Source organism: Manis pentadactyla, chromosome 7, assembly GCF_030020395.1.
Source record: "Manis pentadactyla isolate mManPen7 chromosome 7, mManPen7.hap1, whole genome shotgun sequence".
Classification (NCBI taxonomy): Eukaryota; Metazoa; Chordata; class Mammalia; order Pholidota; family Manidae; genus Manis; species Manis pentadactyla.
In genome coordinates this window covers 18738952-18763371 of record NC_080025.1, presented here as the reverse complement: position 1 = coordinate 18763371, position 24420 = coordinate 18738952, and the positions used below count along the sequence as shown (strand labels likewise).

General features: G+C 36.5%; 1 protein-coding gene across 1 annotated transcript in view; it reads right to left on the bottom strand.

Moving 5' to 3' along the window:
* Positions 1–24420, bottom strand: part of TNKS (tankyrase) — a 178696-nt gene that overhangs the window by 107765 nt on the left and 46511 nt on the right. The window contains exon 3 of the mRNA XM_036894099.2: positions 20205–20300. Within this exon, the coding sequence (XP_036749994.2) occupies positions 20205–20300 (96 nt within the window). The remainder of the gene's footprint in view (positions 1–20204; positions 20301–24420) is intronic.

Here is a 24420-nt window from a genome sequence, read left to right as displayed (position 1 = left end):
GTAACTTTCACATCTTACAGAAAATGACTTGTGGAAATAGATATATCCTGGGGCTTATGCTAGAACTAACAGTAATTCCAGAAGTCCTTTTAGGAAAGGCACATAATGTATCATCATAACTGGCCATCAGGTGGTTCTGTGCATATCATTACGACTGAGGTACGAAGTAAATGTCTCAGTTTCTCCCCGTCCCTTTCTCCCTCCCTCTCTCATGTAATGTTGAGATTTTGTGAATAAATTTCAAAAATTTAGCCGAAATTATTCCTAATGCCTTACCAAGGTATTACGCAAAGGTAACCAGAATTCCATACCCTACACAAAATTAACGAACTTTCAAGCACTTTTTTTTTGCTGTCAATTGAAATATGGTAAAAATGAGTACAAATTATAAAGGGAAAAGATTTATAAAGAAATCAGACTCAGTGATTATATGAAAATAAATCAACTGATCAGTCTGAAGTTTCCCAGAGGGCAAAAGCAGTGCCTTATTTATCATTAATATAATAATAATAATAATAATAATAATAGTACATTTTATTAGTTAACAACTAGCAAAGTGTCTGCTATGTGTTAATAAACATGTGAAATGAAAACATATATACAAAAAACTAACAAAGTAGCCAACTCCTAGATGTTGGGGAAATAATTTGTATTATTAGAAGTACCTTTAAGGAAAGAGTCAGTGGCCTGCAGCCAAAGACCACCAGGCAGACAGCTCTACTTGAACAATGTGGGTTTATTACCTGATCTAATGAACACATACTGTGGGAACAGTGGGCATCTCAGTAAGAGGGTGCCAGAAAGAATCTATTATAGCATTTGAGTTTTGCTGGGAGATTTGTGGAGAGGATCTAAGGAAACCAAGGTTTGTTCTAGATTGGAAGTTATTAGAAAATGGGAGCAATTCTATGGCTGGGAAAAGCAGCTGTCACTCTATTGGTCAGGTGAGGAGGATGTTTGTATGTTGTGGGTACACAATAACCTTGTTTGTGTCTGTGGTCTAGATGTGTCTTGTGTACAACAGTTCCCATATATAAGGTGTGATTTTCTTTCTCAAAAGAATACTTTAACTGTATTCGGCTGTGAACAGATTTACAAATTAAAAATGAACTTATCTTTGCAGCACTCTTATTATGCCAAATTCAATTTTCAAGCATTGTCATCCATATAACCAAACATAGATTCTTGAATAAAATGATTTATTTTCCAATATTATAGTCTAACTAAAAATGTTTAGGGGTGAACAATTCTCCAATAAATAACTCAAATAGTATAGCCCAGTATGTATGCATGTGTGTGTGTTTGTGTGTATTTTATTTCTTTTATTGAAGTTTCCTTGATATACAATCTTATATTGGTTTTGTATATACAACACAATGGCTCAACAGTTACCCATATTATTAAATTCTCACCCCTCTCTAGTGTGGTTACTATCTATCAACATAGAAAGATGTTACAGACTCATTGACTATATTCTCCATGCTGTACTCCTGTCCCCGTGACTAACTTAAATTGTGATTGCAAATTACTGTGCCCTTCTATCCCTCTCACCCTCACCCCTCAACTGCCCCAACCACACCCTTGGTAACCACTAGTCAATTCTCAGTGTCAATGAGTCTACTGCATATATCTTTTCAGATCACCATCTATTAAGACGATCATGTGTTTTTTATTCTTCTTTTTGTTAATGTCGTGTATGATACTGATTGATTTACAAATATTATACCATTATCGCATCCCTGGAATAAATCCCACTTGGTCGTGATGGATGATCCTTTCGATGTACTTTTGAATTCAGTCTGCAAATATTTTGTTGAGGATTTTTGCATTTATGTTTATCAGAGACACTGATCTGATCTATAATTTTTTTTTTTTTTTTTTTAGTGTCTTTGCCTGGTTTTGGTATTAGAGTGATACTGGCCTCATAGAATGAGTTTGGAAGTATTCCCTCCTCTTTTACTTTCTGGATTACCTTAAGAAGGATGGGTTATTAGCACTTGTTTAAATGTTTGGTAGAATTCACTGTGAAGCCATCTGGAACCTGACCTTTTGTTTTTAGGTATTTTTTTGATGACCAATTTAATTTCATTGCTGGTAACTGGTCTGTTCATATTTTCTGTTTCTTTCTGGGTCAGTCTTGGAAGACTGTATTTTTCTAGAGGTTGTCCATTTCTTCTAGGTTGTCCAATTTATTGGCGTATAATTTTTCATAGTATTCCTTAATAATTCTTTGTATTACTGTGGTATCCATTGTGCCTATCCTTCATTTCTGATTTTATTTGTGTACTCTCTTTCTTTTTCTTGATAAGTCTGGCTAGGGGTTTATCTATTTAATTTATTTTCTCAAAGAATCAGCTCTTAGTTTCACTGATTTTTTCTATTGTTTTATTCTTCTCTATATTATTTATTTCTGCTCTGATCTTTACTATGTCTCTCTTTCTACTAACTTTTGGTTTTATTTGTTCTTTTTTTCCTAGTTTCTTTAATTGTGAGTTTAGACTATTTGTGATTGTTCTTGTTCTTATATTGCTATGTAATTGCCTCTTAGAACAGCCTTTGCAGCATCTCATAAATACTGGACTGATGAATTTTTGTTTTCATTTGTTCATTGATCCACTGATTAGCTAGAAACATGTTGTTTGGTCTCCACATTTGTAGGCTTTTTTTGTTTTGTGTAATTTATTTCTAGTTTCATACCACTGTGGTCTGAGAAGCTGCTAGATACAATTTCAATCTTTTAGAATTTATTGAGGCTCTTTTAGTGGCCTAGTATGTGATCTACTCTGGAAAATGTTCCATGCACATTTGAGAAAAATGTGTATCCTGTTGCTTTTGTGGAATGCTCTGTAGATGTCTGTCAAGTCCATCTGGTCTAAAGTATTGTTCAGTGCCTTTGTTTACTTTCTGTCTGGTTGATATGGCTATTGATGTGAGTGGTGTGCTTTGTTAAAAGTCTCCTAAAATGGATGTGTTGTTAATCTATTTCCCCTCTAATTCTATTAGTATTTCTTTTACGTATTTAGGTGCTCCTATGTTGGGTTTTAGATATTTATAATGGTTATATCCTCTTGTTGGACTGATCCCTCCTTTATAATTATGTAATGTCCTTTCTTTTCTGGTTACTTTGTTTTGTAATCTATTTTGTCTTATAGAAGTACTGCCACTCCTGCTTTTTTTCCCCTATAGATTGCATGAAATACCTTCTTCCATCCTTTCACTTTTAGCCTGTGTATGTCTTTGGGTCTGAAATGCGTCTCTTGTAGGCAGAGTATAGATGGGTCTTGTTTCTTTATCCATTCTGCCACTCTATGTCTTTTGAATGGTGCATTCAGTCCATTTACATTTAAGGTAATTATTGATAGATATTTATGTATTACCATTTTATTGTTTTCTATTTGTTTTTATAGCTCCTTTCTATTCCTTTTTTCCTGTCTTATACTCTTCTCTTATTATTTGATGGTTTTCCTTAATGTTGTGATTGGATTTCTCTGTTTTGATCTTTTGTGTATCTACTATAGACCTTAGGTTTGTGGTTACCAGAGATTCAAGGATAGCTTCCTGACTATTTAACAGTCTATGTTATATTGCTGATTGCTTTTTCAAACACAATATTAAAGTTCTTTTTTTCTTCTTCTTCCTCCTTCACAGTTTATGTATTAGATGTCATACTCAAAACTATTTAGCCTTAGGAACATTTCCATCTACAGCATCCCTTTAATATATCCTGTAAGGCTGGTTTTGTTGTTAAAAATTCTTTGAGCCTTCTGGAAATTGTTTTAATCCCTGCTTCAAATTTAAATGATAATCTTGCTGGGTAGAGGATTCTTGGTTGAAGGTTGTTCTGTTTCAAGACATTAAATATTTCATGCCACTGCCTTCTGGCCTGTAAAATTTCTGCTGAGAAGTCTGCTGATAGCCTGAAGGGTTTTACCTTATAAGTAATCTTTGTTCTCTCCTGGCTGTTTTCAATACTCTCTCCTTATCCTTAATCTCTGCCATTTTAATTATTACATGTCTTGGTGTTGTCTTCCTAGGCCTCCTTTTGTTAGGAGTTCCCTGAGCTTCCATGACTTGTGTGCCTATTTCCTTCCTCAGAATGGGGAACTTTTCAACAATTATTTCCTCAAAGAGACTCTGTATCCATTTTTATCTCTCTTCTTCTTCTGGTACCCCTATCATGTGAATATTGTTTTGTTTGGATTGGTTGCACAGCTCTCTTGTCATTCTTTCATTCCTAGAGATCCTTTGTTCTCTTTGCTCCTCAGCTTCACTGTGTTTCTGTTCTCTAATTTCTATCTCAATTACTATCTCCTCTACTAGCAGCAGTTATTCATTCTCTTCATTTTTTGTTTCATTTTCAGTTATTCTTCAGCTCTTGTATCTCTTTGTTGAATCCTCCCTGAGATCTCTAATATATTTCTGCAGATCAGTGAGCATTATTTATGACTTTTACTTTGAAATCTTTATCAAGAAGATGGGTGATCTATATTTCATTTAGTCCTCTTTCTGGTATCTTACCCTGTAGTTTTGTTTGTAACATTTCCTCTGCCTCCTCATTTTGCCAGGGTGTCTGTTTCTTCCTTTGTATTAGGTGGATCTGCTGTGCTTCCTGATCTAGAGAGTAATGGCTTTATAAAGAAGGTGTCCTACAGGTGCCCAGAAACTCAGGACTCTTTCCTCTCCAGTGCCTGCTTCTCCTTTGCTCTGGAGCCCCAGTTGCTGTTGGTGGGCAAGGTGCAGGGTTGCCTTTCCGTCTGTCTGCTGGCAGTGGTTTATCTGTCTGCTAAGGCTGGTGGTTTGCCTCAGCCGGGCCTTTATGATCAGAGCAGTGGTTTCTGGTGAGACTGTGGACAGGCCACCCTCTGCCTGCACTGCAGTGATGGTGGGGCTGATGGGTTAACAGTGGGTGGGGCGGTTGCAGGGTGAGTTGCACAATGGCAGGGAACATGGGCTTGTGGTGGTGGCAAGTCACCCAGGTGCAGAGTCCTTGGGTGCTTGGTAGTGGTGGTGAGCTGCATGGTGGGAGGGCGTGTGGGCATGCAGCAGTGGTAGCAAATCACATGCTCGGAGGGCACAGGCACAGTTAGGCACTGAGAAGCGTGGTGGAAGGGTCTGCAGATTCCCAGTGGCATGCAGGTGTCTCCCCAGCTGGGCTGAAACACGGCCATGAAAGCTGGGTGGGTCTCCCTGTGCCTGCCAGGCAGCAAAGTCAGACACTGCTGAGCTGATGGGCTGGTGCATTGGTAGCATGTATGGAGGCACCTCAGGGCTGGGCCACCAGTGAGGGGAATGGAGCATCTGGGGCTCCTTAGAGTGCCCGACCTGCTGGGCAGAGGGAAGGCTGGGGAGGTATGTCCACTTGCCCTCTGGCTTGCAGAGATAGCCCTGTTCAACACTTGCCCCTCTGGCTCCTCTATCACTGCTGGCAAGTCTTTCAAACTGCTGCCTGTGTGTTGGGACCAGTAGGACCAGTTGGGACTCAGTGGGACCAGGAGAGTGTGCCTGTCCTCCACAGGTGGCTGGTGTATCAGCTTTCCAGAGTGTTCCAACTGTCCGTGGTGTCCAATCCCACTAGTCATCAGGACCCAATGCAATGTGGACTCGGGTTCCCAGCGCAGATCTCCAGGGCCAGGTGTGCAGAGTTCCTAGGCACCTATATGCCCTCCCCACTCCTCACCTTCCCACCTGTGGGCTAGAATGGGATAAGGGCTGGGGTCCCACTTGGTCATGGCTCTGCCACTTCACCCTTCTCTGTGTGGGTTTCTCTTCTTCCCCAGATGCCTGTTCTGCAGTCTTCAGTTCATTTTCAGGTTTAGTTGTATTTGCTGTAGTTGTTTCCTTTGTGTGTGTGTGGGAGGAGGTTCCTGCCTTGCCTTCCTACTCCCCCATCTTGAGGCTCCCCTGGCCTCAGTCTGGTATTTATAAACCTAACCTCGGCATCACCAAGATGTAAGAATATCAAAATAACCTGAGTCCTTCTGATATATTCCCTGTATAAGTACTTTTCAGCTAAAGAGTTCAGATATAGTGAGAAAGATTTACAGAAGTCCATGATACTTTTCTGCAATTATCCTTTGTTGAGGAAATAAAAGCACATTTCCCATTGCTCTTGAATTTTCCTAAGTAGTGTTGGGACATCAAGCCATATACAATTACTGGATGACACATGTATAAATGAGTGTCTTAAGAGAAAAGGAAAGGTTCTAAATACAAAGACTGCAAGTGCTCAGAGAAGTCCTTTTGATGCTGCACACTCTTCAATTCACCTCCTCATGGCAATACTCACAACACAAACCAAAACCCCCTAACTGTGACACTGAGAATGTAACGCGGTTTCTGAGGAACAGCTTCAATAGTTGATTAAGCCAGTTTAATTAAATCAGAAATAAACACAGAAGTTACTGAACTGCATTAAAGAACATAAAACATAGTAAATACACATTATATTACTCTACATGATGAAAAAGGTCTTTCATTGAAAAATACTTAAGAAAATCCAGATAGTCAAAGAAATAAGGATTAATTAGATGAACAACATTATAGAGTAGAAAGAAAAAAATCAACTATGTAATATATTGTAACATGATTATATACTTCTATCACTTCAAGTTAAAAATAAATTTCACTTGTTTTAGTCCACAGAAAAATGATTGGTCAAAATCCAAAGAAAGCTGCTCTCATATCCTACCAATAAAACTTTTCATAAGCTGTTCTCCTTCTGTTTAAACAACTTATAGTTTGTAAATATAGGTAACTTGAAAGCTTGGTTGGCTTTCTGACCAATTAAAGATAGGTCTATTTAAAAAAATTAATTAGTGTTCCTTAATTTTAACCTTAAAAAAATCTATTAGCTTTAGAAAGATTTGTTTTGAACAACATTGAGAACACTCACCCTCAACCATATCCCACCACTGGACAATGGCAGACCTACTGGCAAACGGTGATGATCTAAGTCTAACAATACTTTACCAGTCAGCTTCATAGGAAAAAAAAATAAGTTAATAATAGGAGTAAGACAACAATTTGTTTTGAGGGAAAACCCTGTTGGAAGGCAGCTATTTTGTAAATATGTCTTTTTGTAATCAAATGTAGCTTCCTAAGGACTTCGCTTACTTTGTTACCTATTGAGTAAAATTTTCAGGATATTCCCACCCTATTTCCACATCATTTAAGTTTATATGAAGTTTTGCAGTCATCTGTTCCTTTAAGTGCTCTTCAGCTGTGATCTGGGTAAAAATTTTACAATGTATGTACATTCATTTCTCTGGTAGGGCTTGTACATCATCATCTTACATTTTTCTATCCCAAAAAATATGCCATTCACCTTTCTGCTCTTACAGCTTTTAACACATTTAAAATTTTTTTCAACTTCACATTATCTAATACTTCTTAGGGTAACTATCTTTACCTTCATTCTTTGGTCATTCATGTTTAAAAATATCACCTTAACTCTGGTCTAACCATTTTTTCTCTACAAAGTTTCACGTAAGAATCTAAAGTGAAAAATATTTGTAGTAATCAGTTCCATTCTCTTTTCCTTCAGAAACAAAATACATAAACTATCATTCAATAACATTATCTGCTTTGCTCTGAAAAAAGAAATCATGTAAAATGCATGTGTGTGTGTGTGTGTGTGTGTGTGTGTGTGTGTATACACAAATGTGGCTATATGATTGTACCTACATTCTTCTCCAGATTAGAAGATCTTTAAGTTTAAAACTTGCTATAATTCAAAGAATCATCCATAACAGTTAAGTATGACACCTGGCCCAAAGTATACTTTAATTACAGTGACATTAGGTAACACTGACACGAGAGCCATGATTAAGGTAAATACAAGCAAAGGTAAAAGGATCCAAGGACCTTCTATGAAGCCCTAGTCTTTTCAACTATCAAATGTTTCCTGTGAGAATTAAAATATCAAGAAGGGTATGTATAAAAATGTATCGTTAAAGAAATGAGTAAAATCTCAAATTTTTGGTATGATGAGTAAGGATAAAGCCCTTGAATACTGCTTCCATTCTCAATTGAGTTTCTTTCCCTTCTGTATTCTTGGCTAGTCTTCTCTATAAATCATCATTAATATTTCTACTTAGCATGTTTTTGTTTTTGTTTTACAAAGAGTATAAGCAAGGAGTTATTTTCCCTTACTAGGTTTTAAAAATGAAAGAAGACTTATTTTGTAAGCAAGTTCACAAAACTTGTTCTTCTGGAAAAAAGGTTACTTTCCCATGGTCTTGTCTGTTATTGCCACTGGCATTCTAATAACTTCTTAAAAACAAGAGTCATTTTTATGTCCTGTCATAAGCAATATATCACTGACTTTCAGCGCCATGGAGGGTAATAGAATAATAGAAAAACAACATGTGGAAAGATTAGAACATCAATAGAGAAAAAAGATTCTCTTTTACTCTCCTGGGGCCTATTTTCAAACACTGAAGCCAAATACATATAACTAGAACTATAAGAGCAATGAATTTTTCTCCACAAAGAAAAAACTGGAGGTAAAAGACATAAATAACTGATACACAGCATGTTACTACTCCTCAGAAAAAAAAGAAATACGATACAAACTGGAGATGACGAAGTTCTGATGATCCACAAATCAATGGACAGCCTATTTATTTGTACAGCATTCCTGATCTAGCACTGATTTCCTGTCTAATCTCCTAAAATCTACTTCTTTTAAAAGAAATTTCAATATATACAACAATACTCAGTCATTTCAGATATTTACACATTTTCCACTTTCATTCAAAACGACTTGAGCATATGACACTCTGTATTCCTCTTCATGCCCAGTCTGGTTGTCAATTCAGATGACTTTCAATGTCTGCACCAAAAAAAGCCTAGCGTTTCTAAGACAGTCAGAGGCTGATGATCAAATATAAAATTTTAAGATACTCTGAATGACTGACACTCCAATTCAGCCTGATCCTTCCCATGAGAAGAGAAAATACTGCTGATCTACCCATCAGTCAGATGCACAAAGCTAAGAAGGCTTATTTGGTTAAAAAGCTCCCCAGTAACTAGTTAGCACCCACCTAGTTAGTGCCCTCTAAGGTAATATATCTTCAAGAACTGAATATATTCTCACCCAAACAGGAACACTAAGTTTGTTGAGTTCTCAAGGAAGATAAAAAGGTACAGATATTATTTGCTTCAAAAGAATCTCAATAAATTTAATGTCCAAGAGTTATCTTCATGAAGAGCAAGATAGAAAACAAAGAGAGTTTACAATTATAACAATGCCCATAAGATGGTGCTCTGATCTGAAACAAAGCAAGGGAACGTGGGCCTTTAGTCATAAAAAAAAGAAGCAAGTATTTAATTTTGAGGCAATAAAAATAGAAAACAACACAAATGCAGTTCGAAAAGGTAAAGAAAAAGAAAAAAACTGAGTTTTTCCTAAACACCAATAATTTAAAAAAAAATGACCATCTGAGGCTGAAAAGTAGAAAATGAAGAGTGACAATGTCATTTACTGACCAAACTCTGACACTGTTTTCTTTTTACTGAGTGATAACTTTTAACATCTATTCATTTGAAATAATTTCAAAAATATAGAAAAAGCACAAAATTAGTACAGAGGACTCCTGTATATCCTTTGCCTAGACCAATTTCTAATATTTTGCCCATGTGCTTTATATCCTCATTCTCCTATCTCTATGTATGTATGTATAAGTAATAAATAACCTTTTTGAACCGTATCAGAAAGTTGCAATACATCATGTCTCTGCCTTTTATTACTTCAGTGTCTGTTTACCTAAAACAAAGATGTTTTCTTATGTAAGCACTTTGTTGTAATTAAACTTAGGAAATTTAACATTGGTACAGTATTTTTATCTAATAAAGAATAAATACTCCAATTTTGTTATTGTTCCAATAATATCCTTTATAGAATTTATCCCTCCAGCCCAGTATCACAAGTATTTTGCATCAAGTTGTCATGTCTAACTTATCTTAATTTGGAGTAATTCCTCAACTTTTGTCTTTCAAAACATTAACATTTTTAAAAATTACAGGTCAATAGTTTTATCAAATATGCCTCAGTTTGTGTTTGTCTATGTCTCCCCATGAGACTTAGTTATGCACCTCTGGCTAGAACACAACATAAGAGATGTGTCACTTCCAGGTATTCACTCTGCAAGCCCACAAGGTTTGCCCACTCTCACCAACATTAGAGGTACTGTCAGATTTCTCCTTTGTACAGTTACAGTTTTTGCCAAGGAATAATCAATCTATATGGACAGATATGCTGGAACCATGCAAATACATTGCTCCTCATCAAATCTACTAATTTAGCATATACTAATTTCAGTATCCACTCCAATGAGTCTTGTCCTAACCAGTCTTTACTGAATGGTCACAAATGGTGATTTTCAAACTCCAACAGTCCCTCCACATTTATGAATGGGCATTCTAATAGTAAGGAAGAACTTCTCCCCACCATTCATTCATTCACTCACTTATTATCACTGTATGAACACATCTATTCCTATGTTATTTAACTGGTTATAATCCATCACTATCAACACTTATTTTGATGGTCAAATTGTCCCAGATTTGGTTATTGTAAGTCCCTTCAAGGTGGGTCTTGTGTCCTTTTGAAATGCTCCCATAATTTTTTTGAGTACTACCTTACTTTCTAGCACCGTAAGATATTCCAGGCTCATCTTATACCTTCCTAGTCCTAACTCTGAATGGGTCTTTTTCTCCAAAGAGCTCTTTTAAAAGCATGTAGGGAATGGCACATAGAAACCAAGATATGGTAAGTAGGCATGTTCCGTTGCCACTGGTGGTGACAGATTGCTTCTAGGTCTTTTTTGCAGCACCGAGGAGATTCCCTCCCCTCCATGATTCTGATAACTACAACTTCAATCCAACTCCACAAGGTTCTCCTTTGTCTTCCTCCATTCCATATTTATATATTTCTCATTCCATAGTAAGAGATGTGGCTTCCAACACATTTACTCAAACTAACAATATACATAAAATAGTTTCAGAATTACCATACCATATCATTGCACATAATCTACTCTCTGTTTTTAGGAGGTTTCCAAGGAATCTTGGGATGCAACCTATTATAAGGGTATAATATCTCAGTTCCCTCCAAACCCACTGCTTTTCAGTTGAATCTGCTGTAGAACAGCATGAAGGGAACTCACCAAGATACTCTAAATACATAAAATGACCTCAGATCAATTTATTATCCAATTATGTAAACAAAAATGAAGATTTGCCAGAAATATAGTACTACAGTAAGTAATGTTTTATGCCACTGTGATTAATGGGTCATCATATAACTTATAACATCAGAAGTCGAAGAATTCAAAGCTAAGAGAGCATCACTTTCACTTCCATTCTTTATAGAAAAAGAAATAGAGGCAAAATGACTTACTAAAGGCCACAAAACTAGAAAGGGGCAAACAAAATTGCAGCTGGCATCTCTTCTTGCCAAATGTAAAGCTCCTTTTAAACATACCACTTTGGCTCACAAATCTCTGAATAACAAGCTAGTCCATTAATTCCTAAATAAAGTTAAGAGTTAAATAAATACACATGTACTGCTGCTGTGCTAAATCAGTGATTTTCCTGTGTTTTGGACTGATCCATTCCTCTTCATTCTGCAGTCTAATTACTCAGGTCCATACCCTTATCGCCTCAAGCCAGAATTACAATTTTCTCCAAAGCAGTTTCCTTACTTCCCGTCTTTCCTTATATTATTATACTTAATGCATGTATGCCTAATTCATACTCCTGAAATAAAACACTCCATAAGCAAGTCTCCCATTTGGAAACCAAAAATAGCTCCACAGGAAACAAATATGAGACCTTCATTGGTCTTACCCTCCTTATCCAAACTTAGGACTCCATCACTCCTGATATGGCACCATGGCTGTCCCTATTATCAAGCATCTTCTGTTCCACCAAACAGAATAACTCTTCCCTCTTTTCTTCATCAATTTAAATTAGGCATGTGAAGATCTTAGGGAGTGGGAGGTGGAGGAGTCAACAAATTTTAGAGGAAAAGAATTCTACTCTAACTTTCTAATCAATCATACTGATGCAGATCTGTGCTCATGTGGTCTCAAAAACCTACTGCTAAAGGAAATTCCTAAGATGTGAGAAGGCTTAAATGGCCCTCCTTACCCAGCTGTATACTGTTATTTAATGGCTTGACCATGTATGGCTTTCTCCTTTTTGAATCAACTCATACTTCTTCCTAGCGATATAAGACAGGGACACTTACACTGTGCACATCAAAGCTGGTGTACACCAGAAAAAGATGGTATTCTATAAAAATTCCAGTAAATTTTCTAACACTAAGCTAGTTATTTTAATCATGGAGTCTCTATGACCTTAAATAATTACCTATTATTTCCTTTATTTCACCACTCATTGCCACCTTATTTTTTTAAATAATAAAAACCTCATGCCATATGTTCAGTGACTTTTTAAAGTTTCAGAAAAACAATTCTTCTAAATCAGACAAACTAGGAAAATAGCTTTTGGGCTAGTTCAACTCTAGGACTGAGCCAAAGAGTAAATGGGATTAATGAACAGCCTAGAGAGGAGATCACAAAAGTTGGGACTCTGGTTTTCTCCACCAGTTACCAACTGATAAAGCAAAGGCTACTGATAACTTTTAGTTTTGGTCACAATTAAATCAACTGAAAATACTAAAATCCTAATTTTGTTTGTTACTCTGTTAAAAAAAAAGCTAACACATCAAACAATGTGTTCTGTGCTCTACTGTGTGACTAGTTTTGAGGGTCCAATACTTTCCTCATAATTCAGTTATTTAAAATCTATGTTTCTGATCAGCAACTATGTTTAGAAAAACAGATGGGCCTCAAGAAGTCCTACTGTTCATGCAATTTCACTCAGTGCTTAAATCCTCAGAGTATCCATATGAGTGATGACTCACTCAATATAATGACGGATTAAAAATAATTTCAAGACTCTATTTCTAATAAAATGGAGATGTATTTTTCCCTATTCTTTCCACTAAGTAAATTAAAAAACCCTGGGCCTTATATATAAATTAAACAGAAAAACACTCTCAAAGGTAGAAAGATGAAGGCAGACCACTGAGGGATGTAGGCACCCAAGGAACGACTTAGTGGGGAGCTCCCGATTTCTTTTTGCCCCATATATACAGACTCAAGAGCTGAAGAAGCTGGCAATCCAGAAATGCCAGTACGTGCCTACAAAAAAAGCCTATTCTCTCTGTTCAAGGGAACAGTAAACGGTTAGCCAAGCAAGAAAAGCTTTAGACAATAACCAGCCTATTTCAGCTAAATTCTATAACAAACCAACAAAAACAAAAATGAAAACGAAAACAAAAAAACTGTGGTCTCACACTAACAGACGTTTATAGAACATTCCATCCAATGACAAACAAAAACACATTCTTTTCACAGGCCCATGAAACATATATCAAAATAGAGCACATTCTGGGACATACAAACAAAATTCTAAAAATGAAAAGAATTGAAAACAAACAGTTCAATCACAATGGAATCAAACTAGGAAGCAATATCAGAAAGGTAAGAGAAAAATCTTCAAACATTTAGAACCTAACTCACTTGTACTAAAAAATCCATAGTTTAAGAGGAATTTCCAAGAGAATTAAAAAAAGAATATACTGAACTGAATTAAAATGAAAATAGAACACATCATAATTTGTGGGATATAGCTAAAGTGGTAATCAGAGGAAAATTTATAGCACTAAAGTTCACCAGTGAATTCTACTTAACATTTAAGAAATTATTTATTTCAGAAACAAGTAATTTCCAGAAAATAAAAACATTCAAGACTTCCAAAAGAACACTTCCTAACTCACTCTAAGAAGCCAACATATTGCCCTAATACCAAAATAGACATTACAATTCGGGAAAACTACAGAACAGTATCTCCTGTGATGGAAATGCTCTGTATCTTGACTGTATCAGCATCAATAACCCAGTTGTGATACCATACTAGTTTTATAACCTATTACTAGGGGAAAATAATACAGAAGGTACGGGGGACACCTCTCTGTTATTTCTTATAACCTCATGTAAATCCACAATCATGTCAAAAGTTTAATGAAAGTTTCAAATAGAGCTATTAATCCTTACGATACTAAAGTATTTGTGAAGTCTAATGTCACGTGCTATTTTAAGAAAGTGAATGTTACCAGGAATTATTTTATTATAAGAAAATTTTAAAAATCCGTTTAAAATAGCAGCAGTTTGGTTGTAGCTGAAGCTCTGATTCAAATCGCAAGGACTATGCTATGCAATTGATACAGTGTACTGAGGAAAAGTGATAGCTGTTCTCAGGGTATACACGAACAAGGGAGTATGCTTCACAAATACGTCATTTTTGATGAGTTGACAGATCATGCTGGTTTTAATGATGTAAGCCTTCTGGCTTTAATTACCCAGAAAGGTTGATGGGAGGAGCTTGAGGTATTAGAGTACTGGGTCATCTAAACAGAAAGATACTTTAATCCCCTCCCACTCCGTACAGATAACTGCCTGTAACTCAGGTGAGGCTTACTTAAATTATCTGGGCTGCCTCTTATCTATGAATAGCTTAAACATTTTAAATATTGTATCTTTCCTTATATTCTAAATATTGTTTGTTTACTATACCAAATGTTATTGAAGTCTACTGACGAGAGAGCAAAAACTTAAGAATTAACAGTCTATCAAGTTAGATAAATCTATGTATTGCCCAATTAATTCCTTTTACTATAATAGTATGATGATGAATCTTGCAGGTAATATTAATCAGGCAAATTTTCTTTTTTTGACAGGAGCAATCTTTCAGCTGAGAAAGCTGAGAAACATTATAATAGATTGAATTTGAGTCCTGAATTTTTGGGTCAGTTCAATTTGTCAAACATGTTTTAAACTACATCCTTAATGAATGAGTAGGCAGAAAAAAATCTGATTCTGCGTACATAAGAGCCCTGATTCTAGAGCCAAACTGCTTGAGTTCAAATCCCAATAATTTCCCTTAATGACTGTGTGAACTTGTTAAAGTAACCCACTAACTGATAAAAATAATTCGAGTTAAGGGCATGAGAAATCAGTCTTCAATCATGTAGGCTGATAGTAAAAATGTACTGCACATGATATGCAATATACCAACCACACTGTAGTATAGTTAATGTGCAAAAATGCACATTAATAGAGCAGTGACCAAAAGAAAAGAGTAAAATTTAGGTCCTGCTTTGACATCTCGAAATCTTATGTGACAGCTGCAGGGGGAGTTTGGTATCTCCAGAACTGGAATGTTCTCCAAGTAACTATCCAAGAAATCTGTTGATAAAAGGCTCAGCATATACCTCACCTATCATATCAATTCAAATTTTTTAAATGCACTGTGTTCATGAGATGTACATGACTATAGCAATTCAAAACAGTTTTTAGGAAGTAGAAAATATAATATGACTATTACAATATGGCTTGAGATATCACATCATTATTGGTCAATGAGTATTTGCAGGACCTGGAAAATAAGCTACCCTTAATTACCAGTAATCAGATCCTAGATGTATTTGTTTATTTAATTTTTTAATGTACTTATCTAAGTTCTGGGCACAATGAAGTGAGCAAGACAGACAAAAATCCAAATCCCTGTGAAGCTTTCATTCTGTTGAGTCAAACAAACAAGAACACAAAATAATGCAATCTCAGATATCAATAAATCCATGAAGAAAATTAAGTAAGCTAATGGAATGGAGGACAAGAAGGCTTCTTTGAGGAGTAAACATTTGAGCAGAGATTTGACTCATGAACCACGTGAAGTTCTGGGGCAGTGTTCCAGTTTTGGTAAATAGCATTCTATTGAGGCAAACAAACAGTGTTTTAGTCTGTGCTAGTCCAGACACAGAAAAGGGCTTCATCTGTTGGAGAAACAGCAAGCACCTAGCTGAATCTGAAGTGAAAAGATGAAGAGAGAATACAGTAGAAGACAAGATCAGAGATATGCGAGGCAGGGGCCAGATCCTGATATGTTATGACTGAAGAGTCTGGATTTTATTCAGGGATAGTGAGAATATATTAAAGAATTTTCTAATCATAGGGCTAATTTATGCTTTAGAAAGACCACTGCAGTACAGTGAAAACTGAGTGAAGTGTAAGTGGAGGTATTATGAGTATGAGAGACTCATTACGAGGCTATTGCTGTCATGAAAGAGAGATGATGAAGACGTGCTAGTGCTGTACCCGTGAAGCTGGGGAGAAAGGGTGGGATGGGGCTTTGAAAGCACGGTAGACCTGAATTACTGACAGGGTGGATGCAAAGTCTGAGAAGAACACAGGAATCCTAAATTTTGGCCTGAGCAAAACCTAGCAAACTGATATAGGCAGCAGCTAGTTCACTGAAGTCCTCACTCACCATGGTGAAGGTTTTGGTTTTATCTGAAAAGCAGTAGGCAGCAGTGGAGTAGAAAAAGGAAGGAGAATTCCAGACATATTTTGATTTAACATGCCAGGCTCAGTAAGCACACTCCAGACCCTTCACCAGTGCCTCTAGCTGGAGCCACAGCTGATTCCTTCTGGAAAGCCTGGGAGCCAGACCATCAATCACAGACTAGGATTCCTCCAAAGTGCAGTGAATCCAGATTACAGCTGATTGTTGAGACACCTCTGTGTAAATTTATCTTTCTTCCCTACTCCCCTACATCTAAATCTACTAAGAAACTGCTGGGGCCAGTTGTCTTGGCAACCTTGTGACCATCTAAACTCACCCTCTTTCCACCCCATCATTCTTGTTCTGCCAATGATAAACACTCCTTTGATCATCTGCCCTTGCCCAAATTCTCAGCCTCAACCTGCTGTTACCTCTTCTCCTGACCCAACTTCCTGCGGTGCCTCACAGAATCCCCTTTTCATGATCACACCCCTACATTCTCACTCTCTTCAATGAACACTCCCTGTTTCAACTGCCTGTAACTTAACTGTAGCACTCCCAAAATAACAGCCCATGCAGTGCAGCCCTTCAGAAGGGGAGCTCCTCATTCTCTAAATGCTCACATACTTCAATCAGGAATGGAGAGATATAACAAGTTTGTGGATGCTTAACACTGAATATAAGTTCAATTTCAGTGGAACTGATAAAATGACTCTAAATTCACAAGGAAGAAGAAAGAATGAAAACACACCTGCCCAAATGATAAACTGGAGGATTCGCCCCCCAAAAAGAAGGATACTATGAAGTCATTATAAGTTCATGTTGCAGAAGAAAACTTAATGCCCTCTGGGAATAGTCATGTAACTAAAAAAAAAATAAATTATACAGTAATATGTAAACACAGAGAGCTGATCTGATTAAAGAGAAAGAAGAATGTGGGATGTATGTGCTCAGAAAAAATGGTTATAATGAAGTATACCAAAATGTTCTCTCCAGGTGGGAAAATTATGATTTTTTTTCATACTTTTCCAACTTTGCTTTATTTCCACAGTGAATACATTTTTTATGAGTAAGAAAAAAGGCCAAAATTAATATATTTTTAAAAATCCATAATCATAACATACCCAAACTGCTCAATAAAATTTACATAACCTATTTTAGACTTTTCTTATTTCCTAAAAAAAACAAACAAAATCACCTCCAAGTTATCCTCAAATGACCGCCCAGAACTTTAGAGTTGTTAACAAAAAACAAAAACAAAAAACGCTCAAGATTGCTTCTTAGCATATCATTGACCTACACAACAATTCAGCAGAGTTTGATGAGTTGCTACAATTAATTATTCTCTTATACCCTAAATAAACTATTAAAAGCAAATGGCTATATGCTAGGGTCCCTTAACTCTAAAACTAAGGGTACGTTGTTATTTTATATAGCTTTGTAAAAATCCATGCACTCTTTATGCAGAAGAGGGTATTAGTCATTTACATATTTAAAAATATTCTGTAAAGAGAGATTTTCATTTTGTTAATTTCCTTTAAGGAATATAAATATATATATACCTGTACACAGTTTTGGCTATTATACCACATTAGTAATGTAAAAGAGATAAGAAAGTCATCTTTAGCTACTAAATTCCCAAAGAAGGTAAAAAAAATTGAGAACAGAAACTTCAGTCTTAAGGTAAGTAATGGTACTCCAAATGCATCTGGCATAAAAATAAAGAATGTCTATCACCCAGAATAATCTCTTAATAGTTCTAAATTAAGGCATTCCTTTCAAAAGATTCTCTTTTTATCTATGCATAATTCTTTTAATTTAGCTTTGGAAATAATACTTCAGCTATAATCCCACCGGAAAGAATTGCTTAAAAGAGAACACCTTGGAATACATTTCACTTAAGTGTTAATTCACTGCATCATATAACATGAATATGTCAATATTACTAGCTTATATTTTCCACAGAATATACTACTATTACTAGGATGTTTCTCTTTTAAATCATCTCTGAACAGTTGTATGTCATTTCCAAAAGAGTAAATACTCTTGAAAAGAACTATTAATGAATTAAGTATTCTAACCAAAAAAATTAGTATCTTCCTATCTAAGCAAAGTACAACGCTAGATGCTTTTCAAATCAAGTTTGACAGGTACGATATCTGTCCTCCAGGAATCTAGTCTCCATGAGCTATTATGCCAAAGCTTTTTCCCAAAAAACAATAGTCAACACAATGTCCCCTGATATTCATTTCAAATTAGGAGAAAGCTTCTTGTTGCTACTTATATTTAAAGTTTGTCTTTTAAAAAACTCAAAGTGGATGTAAAGGCAGTGTTGCATTAAATGAACCTAGCAAATGGACAAGGAGTGCTGGAGGGCTGAAGAGAAGGAAAGGTCGGAGTGAGGACACTTGGCTACAGAGACAGTCTCGGTCAGCACTTACACTCTCCCTGTAGTCCTAGGAACGCTGTTTCTCTTCTACTCAGAGGCCACTGCAAGGCCAGTGCTGCCAGCACTTTGCAAAAGAGGAGACTGAACGGCTGCAGAGACCTGAGACTACAGATTTTAATTTCAAAATTTTTAATTTCATAATTACATTCCAATTTCTCCTTATCTACACTAGTTCAAAATAGTTCATTCCTCTAGTGTGTGTTATCTGGGTTCAGCAACCAAATCACTTAACCTTGTACTAATTGAGAAAAATCATATCACTCTGATTTAGCAGAGACTGTATTAATTTTAACATGGTGGGAAGTTATCTAAGCAGAGAAATTAAGCAAAATTTCATATATTTTCAAAGCTTTCTGATGTAAACATCTTCCATTCACTTCAGAATCTTTCTTTAAAATGCACAGCATGTACTCTACACTTAAAAGTGAACAAAAGATTTATTCTCTTCAAACCTGGGCAAATTTAAAAGGAAAGTAAAAGTCATTTACTTTCACACACCTAAAACAATACTATTAGCACTGCAGTGACAAGAGGCTGCAAATTACAAAGGTCAGTTTAGTAAAAGAAGGCAAAGGCTGCAGAACTCAGATGCTGAGAAGAAAAACCAAAATAGATCCAATGCAGCATTTTGAGAATGAAGATCAATGAAAACAGTTGCTCAGTATCATACCACTTATAGTATGATTTTCTATATTGTTATGAGCTATCCTTCTATTCTGGCCTTTCCTCTTGGCGGGTTCTCAACATTTGCCTTAATAAAACCAACAGTCAAGCCAAAAATTGCCATTATCTAAAGTAAAAAGATTAATGCACTGCCTCAGTTAAAAGTATCAGAAAGATAAAAGTATCACCATCTTGATAGAAGTGAGAAGATATGGTAAAAATAAAAACCTGGTGGCAGGAAGGAGCAGCATCATATTTTTTATGTAACTGTTGATCTAAGTAATAAGGCAGCAGGTTGTCTTCCTGATCAGCACGACTCCTATAAAGTAACACAAACGTCCTTGCTTGCTCTACAGTGAAGGTCTCCAAAAGAATCAACTGAGAGGATGAGGTGCAGGAGACTTACGGTCTAACCCATAAAACATGACAAATACAAGTGAACTATGTAGGTTATCGTTCAGTGCTGCAATTCTCAGAAACTCTAAGTAAAATAAACACTCTTATTGCTTCTGCTTATGACTACACAGCAATTAACGAGTTAATACATCAACTTAATAATAAAACAGAGATAATGGCATATATATTTGCTGAGATTAATCAGTAGAAAAAAAGATAAAACTAGTGCATGAAGATTTTATCAAATTAAGCTAGTGGTTCCATGGGCTGTCTGTTTCCTTACCTGTAAGGACGGCTTTTGCTGAAGAATCGGCCAGGTCCAGGGCTGACTTGCCGTCCGTGTTCCGAATGTTTGGATCGGCTCCGTGCTGCAGCAGCACTGTGCAGGGAAAGCAGAGACAGTATCTTACCTCAGGGATACAAAGATTATTTACTGCTAAGTGTCGCCTCGGCATGGTGTAGGCATAAACATACATTGCACAGTTTTTTCTCTTTCAAGAAAAAACACAGAAAAAGAAACAAAAAGAAAGGGGGAAAAGGCACTGCAGCAAAGGAGCCTCTCTAGAGTAAAGCAAAGTTGGCAACTTAGGGTACAGTCTTATCACATGACTTAACATCGCCAACACAAAACGAGAAAAATCTTGCAATGGCAGTTTTGGTTTGCCTCCTTCGGGCAGCAGGATGGGAGGCTGCGTGCTCACTGCCTTGCTGTGAAGCGCGCTAACTGTGACCCTCCTCCCTGTCTTTACTACCACTGTGGCTGCTTGTTGCTGGTGCTCCTTTACAGCCCAATTTCCTAATGCTTCCTCTCAGAATAGCTGTAATACTGTGCAAGCCTTTTAGGGGCTCACTGCTACATCTGATACTCGCCATACATACTGGCCTGCTTCCAAGAACTTTAACAGAAAGATGCATGCAGCTCTGGTCCCCTGCACTCAAGCTGCAAAACAGAATAACGTCTTTCCATAAAAAATTCTTAGAAACAGAAATTCAATCACTATAATATATGCTGAGGAACGGATGCTGCACATGCTACATTGGGTAGAAAGTAGCTACAGACAATCTGAGACATGGAGACTCCCCAAAGAGAGAAGAACTTGTTAAGGAAAATCCAGATGTAAACATTTATTAATCCAAAACATTTCTCAACTAAATGAGTGTGTATGTGGGGGTAGGGGCGGGGAGGGGAGGGTGGCTATTGATGAAATACTACCCAGTCGATGGTTAAACTAATAAATACATTAATAACTAGTCCAAATAAGCAAGATTCAATTACTCTAACTGATTGAAAGTTATTCTAACAGTTCAGAGAGTTAAGATTTTGTGTACTCCTAGAAAGAATGGGAGTTATTACCGTTTACCACGATACCGTAACATAAGTAGTAGATTCAAATAAGTGTTCAAAGATATGTTACATAATGTCCAAAAACACCTGAGCCACTACTGTTGATGAGTCCAAAATTTCCATTCACTAACAGTTTCATGCTGAAGTACATAATGTTCTTTGGGAATATTTGGAAGGCAATCCTCAGATATTACTAGGTAGTAAAGTCCTGCTGTTTATAAAGCTCCTCCTCTTCCTTTAATGCGTAAGCCATCTAGCCAGTGGCTCTGCTATGATATACAAGGCAAAAGGCTTATCTAAGAACTAGGACACAGCTGCTGGGACAATATGCACCGGCATCCCTCACATTAAATCTTTGGTACTTTCAGACTTCGGATAATAAAAACTAGCCATGGCTTGAGAAGATAAAGTGAGACTTTGCCAAGACTTTCTATATTGTTTCATTCTTAAATGTAAGCAATGAACATAATTATTTTTTTCCAGATGTTTATAAACTGACTCAAGAGTAAGTAGAATAAAAGAGCCAGTACAATATATAACTATACTTACTTTTTCATCATAATGAATAAGCTTTTCACAGCAATATTTTTTTTTATTCTAGGAAGAAATCCCAATATGAAGATTTGGTTTGTGAAGGGTTTTTATCATGAAGCCAAATATAATAAAATGTTACCATGTATCAAATGTGAAGCTGACAGCTATCACTATATTTAGTTGGTGACTGATCACATACAAAGGATAGGAAAACAAAGAAATAACAGCTACCATGAAATGCAGATTTTTTTATTGCATACTTCAAGAACTTCAGAACCTGCCTTAAAAGGCAATATATTAATTTAACAAGCCTTGACAATATCACAGGAGCTTTTATGTTCCAGCTTACTGAGTAACAGATACAAAACAACTGAAAGCCTTATCGTTCCTCCAAAAGTCACCTAAAATTTCAAGCCTTTTTGTTGTAGCCAGTATTTTATCAACCATGTCTTTGCAACTTTGCGATAGAAATCTGCCATTACATTTCAGCTTCAGTTTTGCTTCAGTTTAGATCACTTGTAAAGGAGTAATCTTTTTACTAGAAATATCTGTTCTCTGGATACTTCTGAGTCATATGTACCTCTTTCACTGAACCAGAACACACAGAAACGTCACTGTAGGAGTACGACAGCAACACAGGAGCAGCAGCTGCACTTTCTGAACCAGATGCTGGTAACAAAACCCACATTAGAAAATATTCAACCATTTTTATTTTACCAGATATGAGTTTAAAAAAAAAACTCAGTAGAGTTAAGAGTTTTAGGAGCAATAAAGGTATTTACAACTAGACCAAAAGGGATCCAAACTTGTCTAACTTTTACAAAAGGGCAGTGCTGGGAGGATTAAATGAGAACAAAAAGTGGCGTGCAAAAGTACTAAGCACAGAGCCTGATAATACACATCAGCTAACGTGATAAAGCACATCTTACAACGCAGACCATTTGTACTCTCAGCTCTACCACTAACTACTAATTTAATGCTTTGTCTTAGAGCCAAATCTTCAGATCTTTTTCTGGAAAGAACCAGATAGTAAATATATTAGGGCTTGTAGTCCATATGGTCTCTGTCTCAACTACGCATCCCTGCCTCAACCCCACCATTACAGAGGAAGAACAGCCACAAATAATACTTAAAAGAATGTGTGTGGCTGCATTCCAATAAAATTTTATTTAAGGACATTGAAATTTGAATTCATGTGTCACAAATTATTATTCTCGTGATTTATTTTTAATCATTTAAAAATGTAGAAAATTCTTAGCTTACAGGACAAACAAAAAACAAGGGGGGCGGGGCTGGATTTGGCCCGTGAGTCATATTTCGCCAACCCCAACTTTGGGCAGTGATACACAAAGTATTGTCCATGGACTCTTCTAGCCCAAGAACTCTTTGTAATACATCTAGCATTGATAAGCACAGAAATAATGAGGAAACACTTAAAACTGTGTATGTCATTTTAAGATTATTTTTCCCAGTACTTCATTTTTATTACAGTTTATAAAATCATTGGCCTGGCATGCATTGGGGAGGAAAAAACTGGTCTTCTACCATAGTTTGAGAAGCACTGGGCCAGGGCCCAAATAAAATTCTCTGGGCCTCAGTTCCCAGGTCTGTAACGTGGGGAGTGGGACTAGACAGACGATTTCTATATATTTAGGGTAGTCCTCAAATGTCTGATAATGCTTTTAAAGTCAAAGACCTGAAGCATTAACATCTTAAAAAAAAAGAGTTGTTTCAAGTAGAACCTTTTCTTTCCCCACCCTCCAAACCAAAATGGGAAAAGAAAAAAAAAAATTTTCATCTATCCCAATACTTTATATAAGAAAAACAAAACTAGAGGTTGAGACAATAATCAATGAGTTGTAGGGTACATACTGTAACATCACAAACCTCGCCAAACCTTCCTCAAGTTGAACTTGTTTCCCACTATTCTCCATGGAGAGCTGTGTGGAACTATTTTCTAATACCAGAAAAAAAGCAAATACATGAGGCAAAGGTAACAACAGCTTTCAGCAATGTCAGTCTGTACGTGAAGTGGTGACATGTAGGCCTTTCCTGATGCTTTAAAATTTGCCTTCAGAGATCTGAGCTACCAAAGGAAATAATAAAATGTGACTACTAATATGTAATACAATTAGAAATTCATCTTGTAACATCAATATTCATTGACAGCTCACTGACATAAAACAGATCCTTTTTTAAAATTAGCACAATGTCTGAAGCAAAGTAAGGTTTGAAAGAAAAACAAGAAAACAAAAACATGAAACATTCAATACATAAATCCAAGAGCTATTATGGCCATTCACTCTCCTTGTACTATCTTTAACCAATTAAGGCACTAGCAAACCTCAAAGCCCAAATGACTTCTTGGCTGTATCCAACCATTCGACTGATGCATCTCAAATTCATCTATTTCCTTTTGAAGTTAGAAGGATGGATAAAATATAGCAGCTGGCATAACGACAGACAGTTAAAACTAAGGTAGGATCACAATATTCAAGCCACCACTTTGAAAAGAGCTTATGGCAAGGACATGTGATTTTCTCATTTTCGGTGCAGGCATTCAGCTACAGTGAGCCAGAGGCAGACAGCATGCCTTCAGCCTGTGACCAGTGCAGCAGAG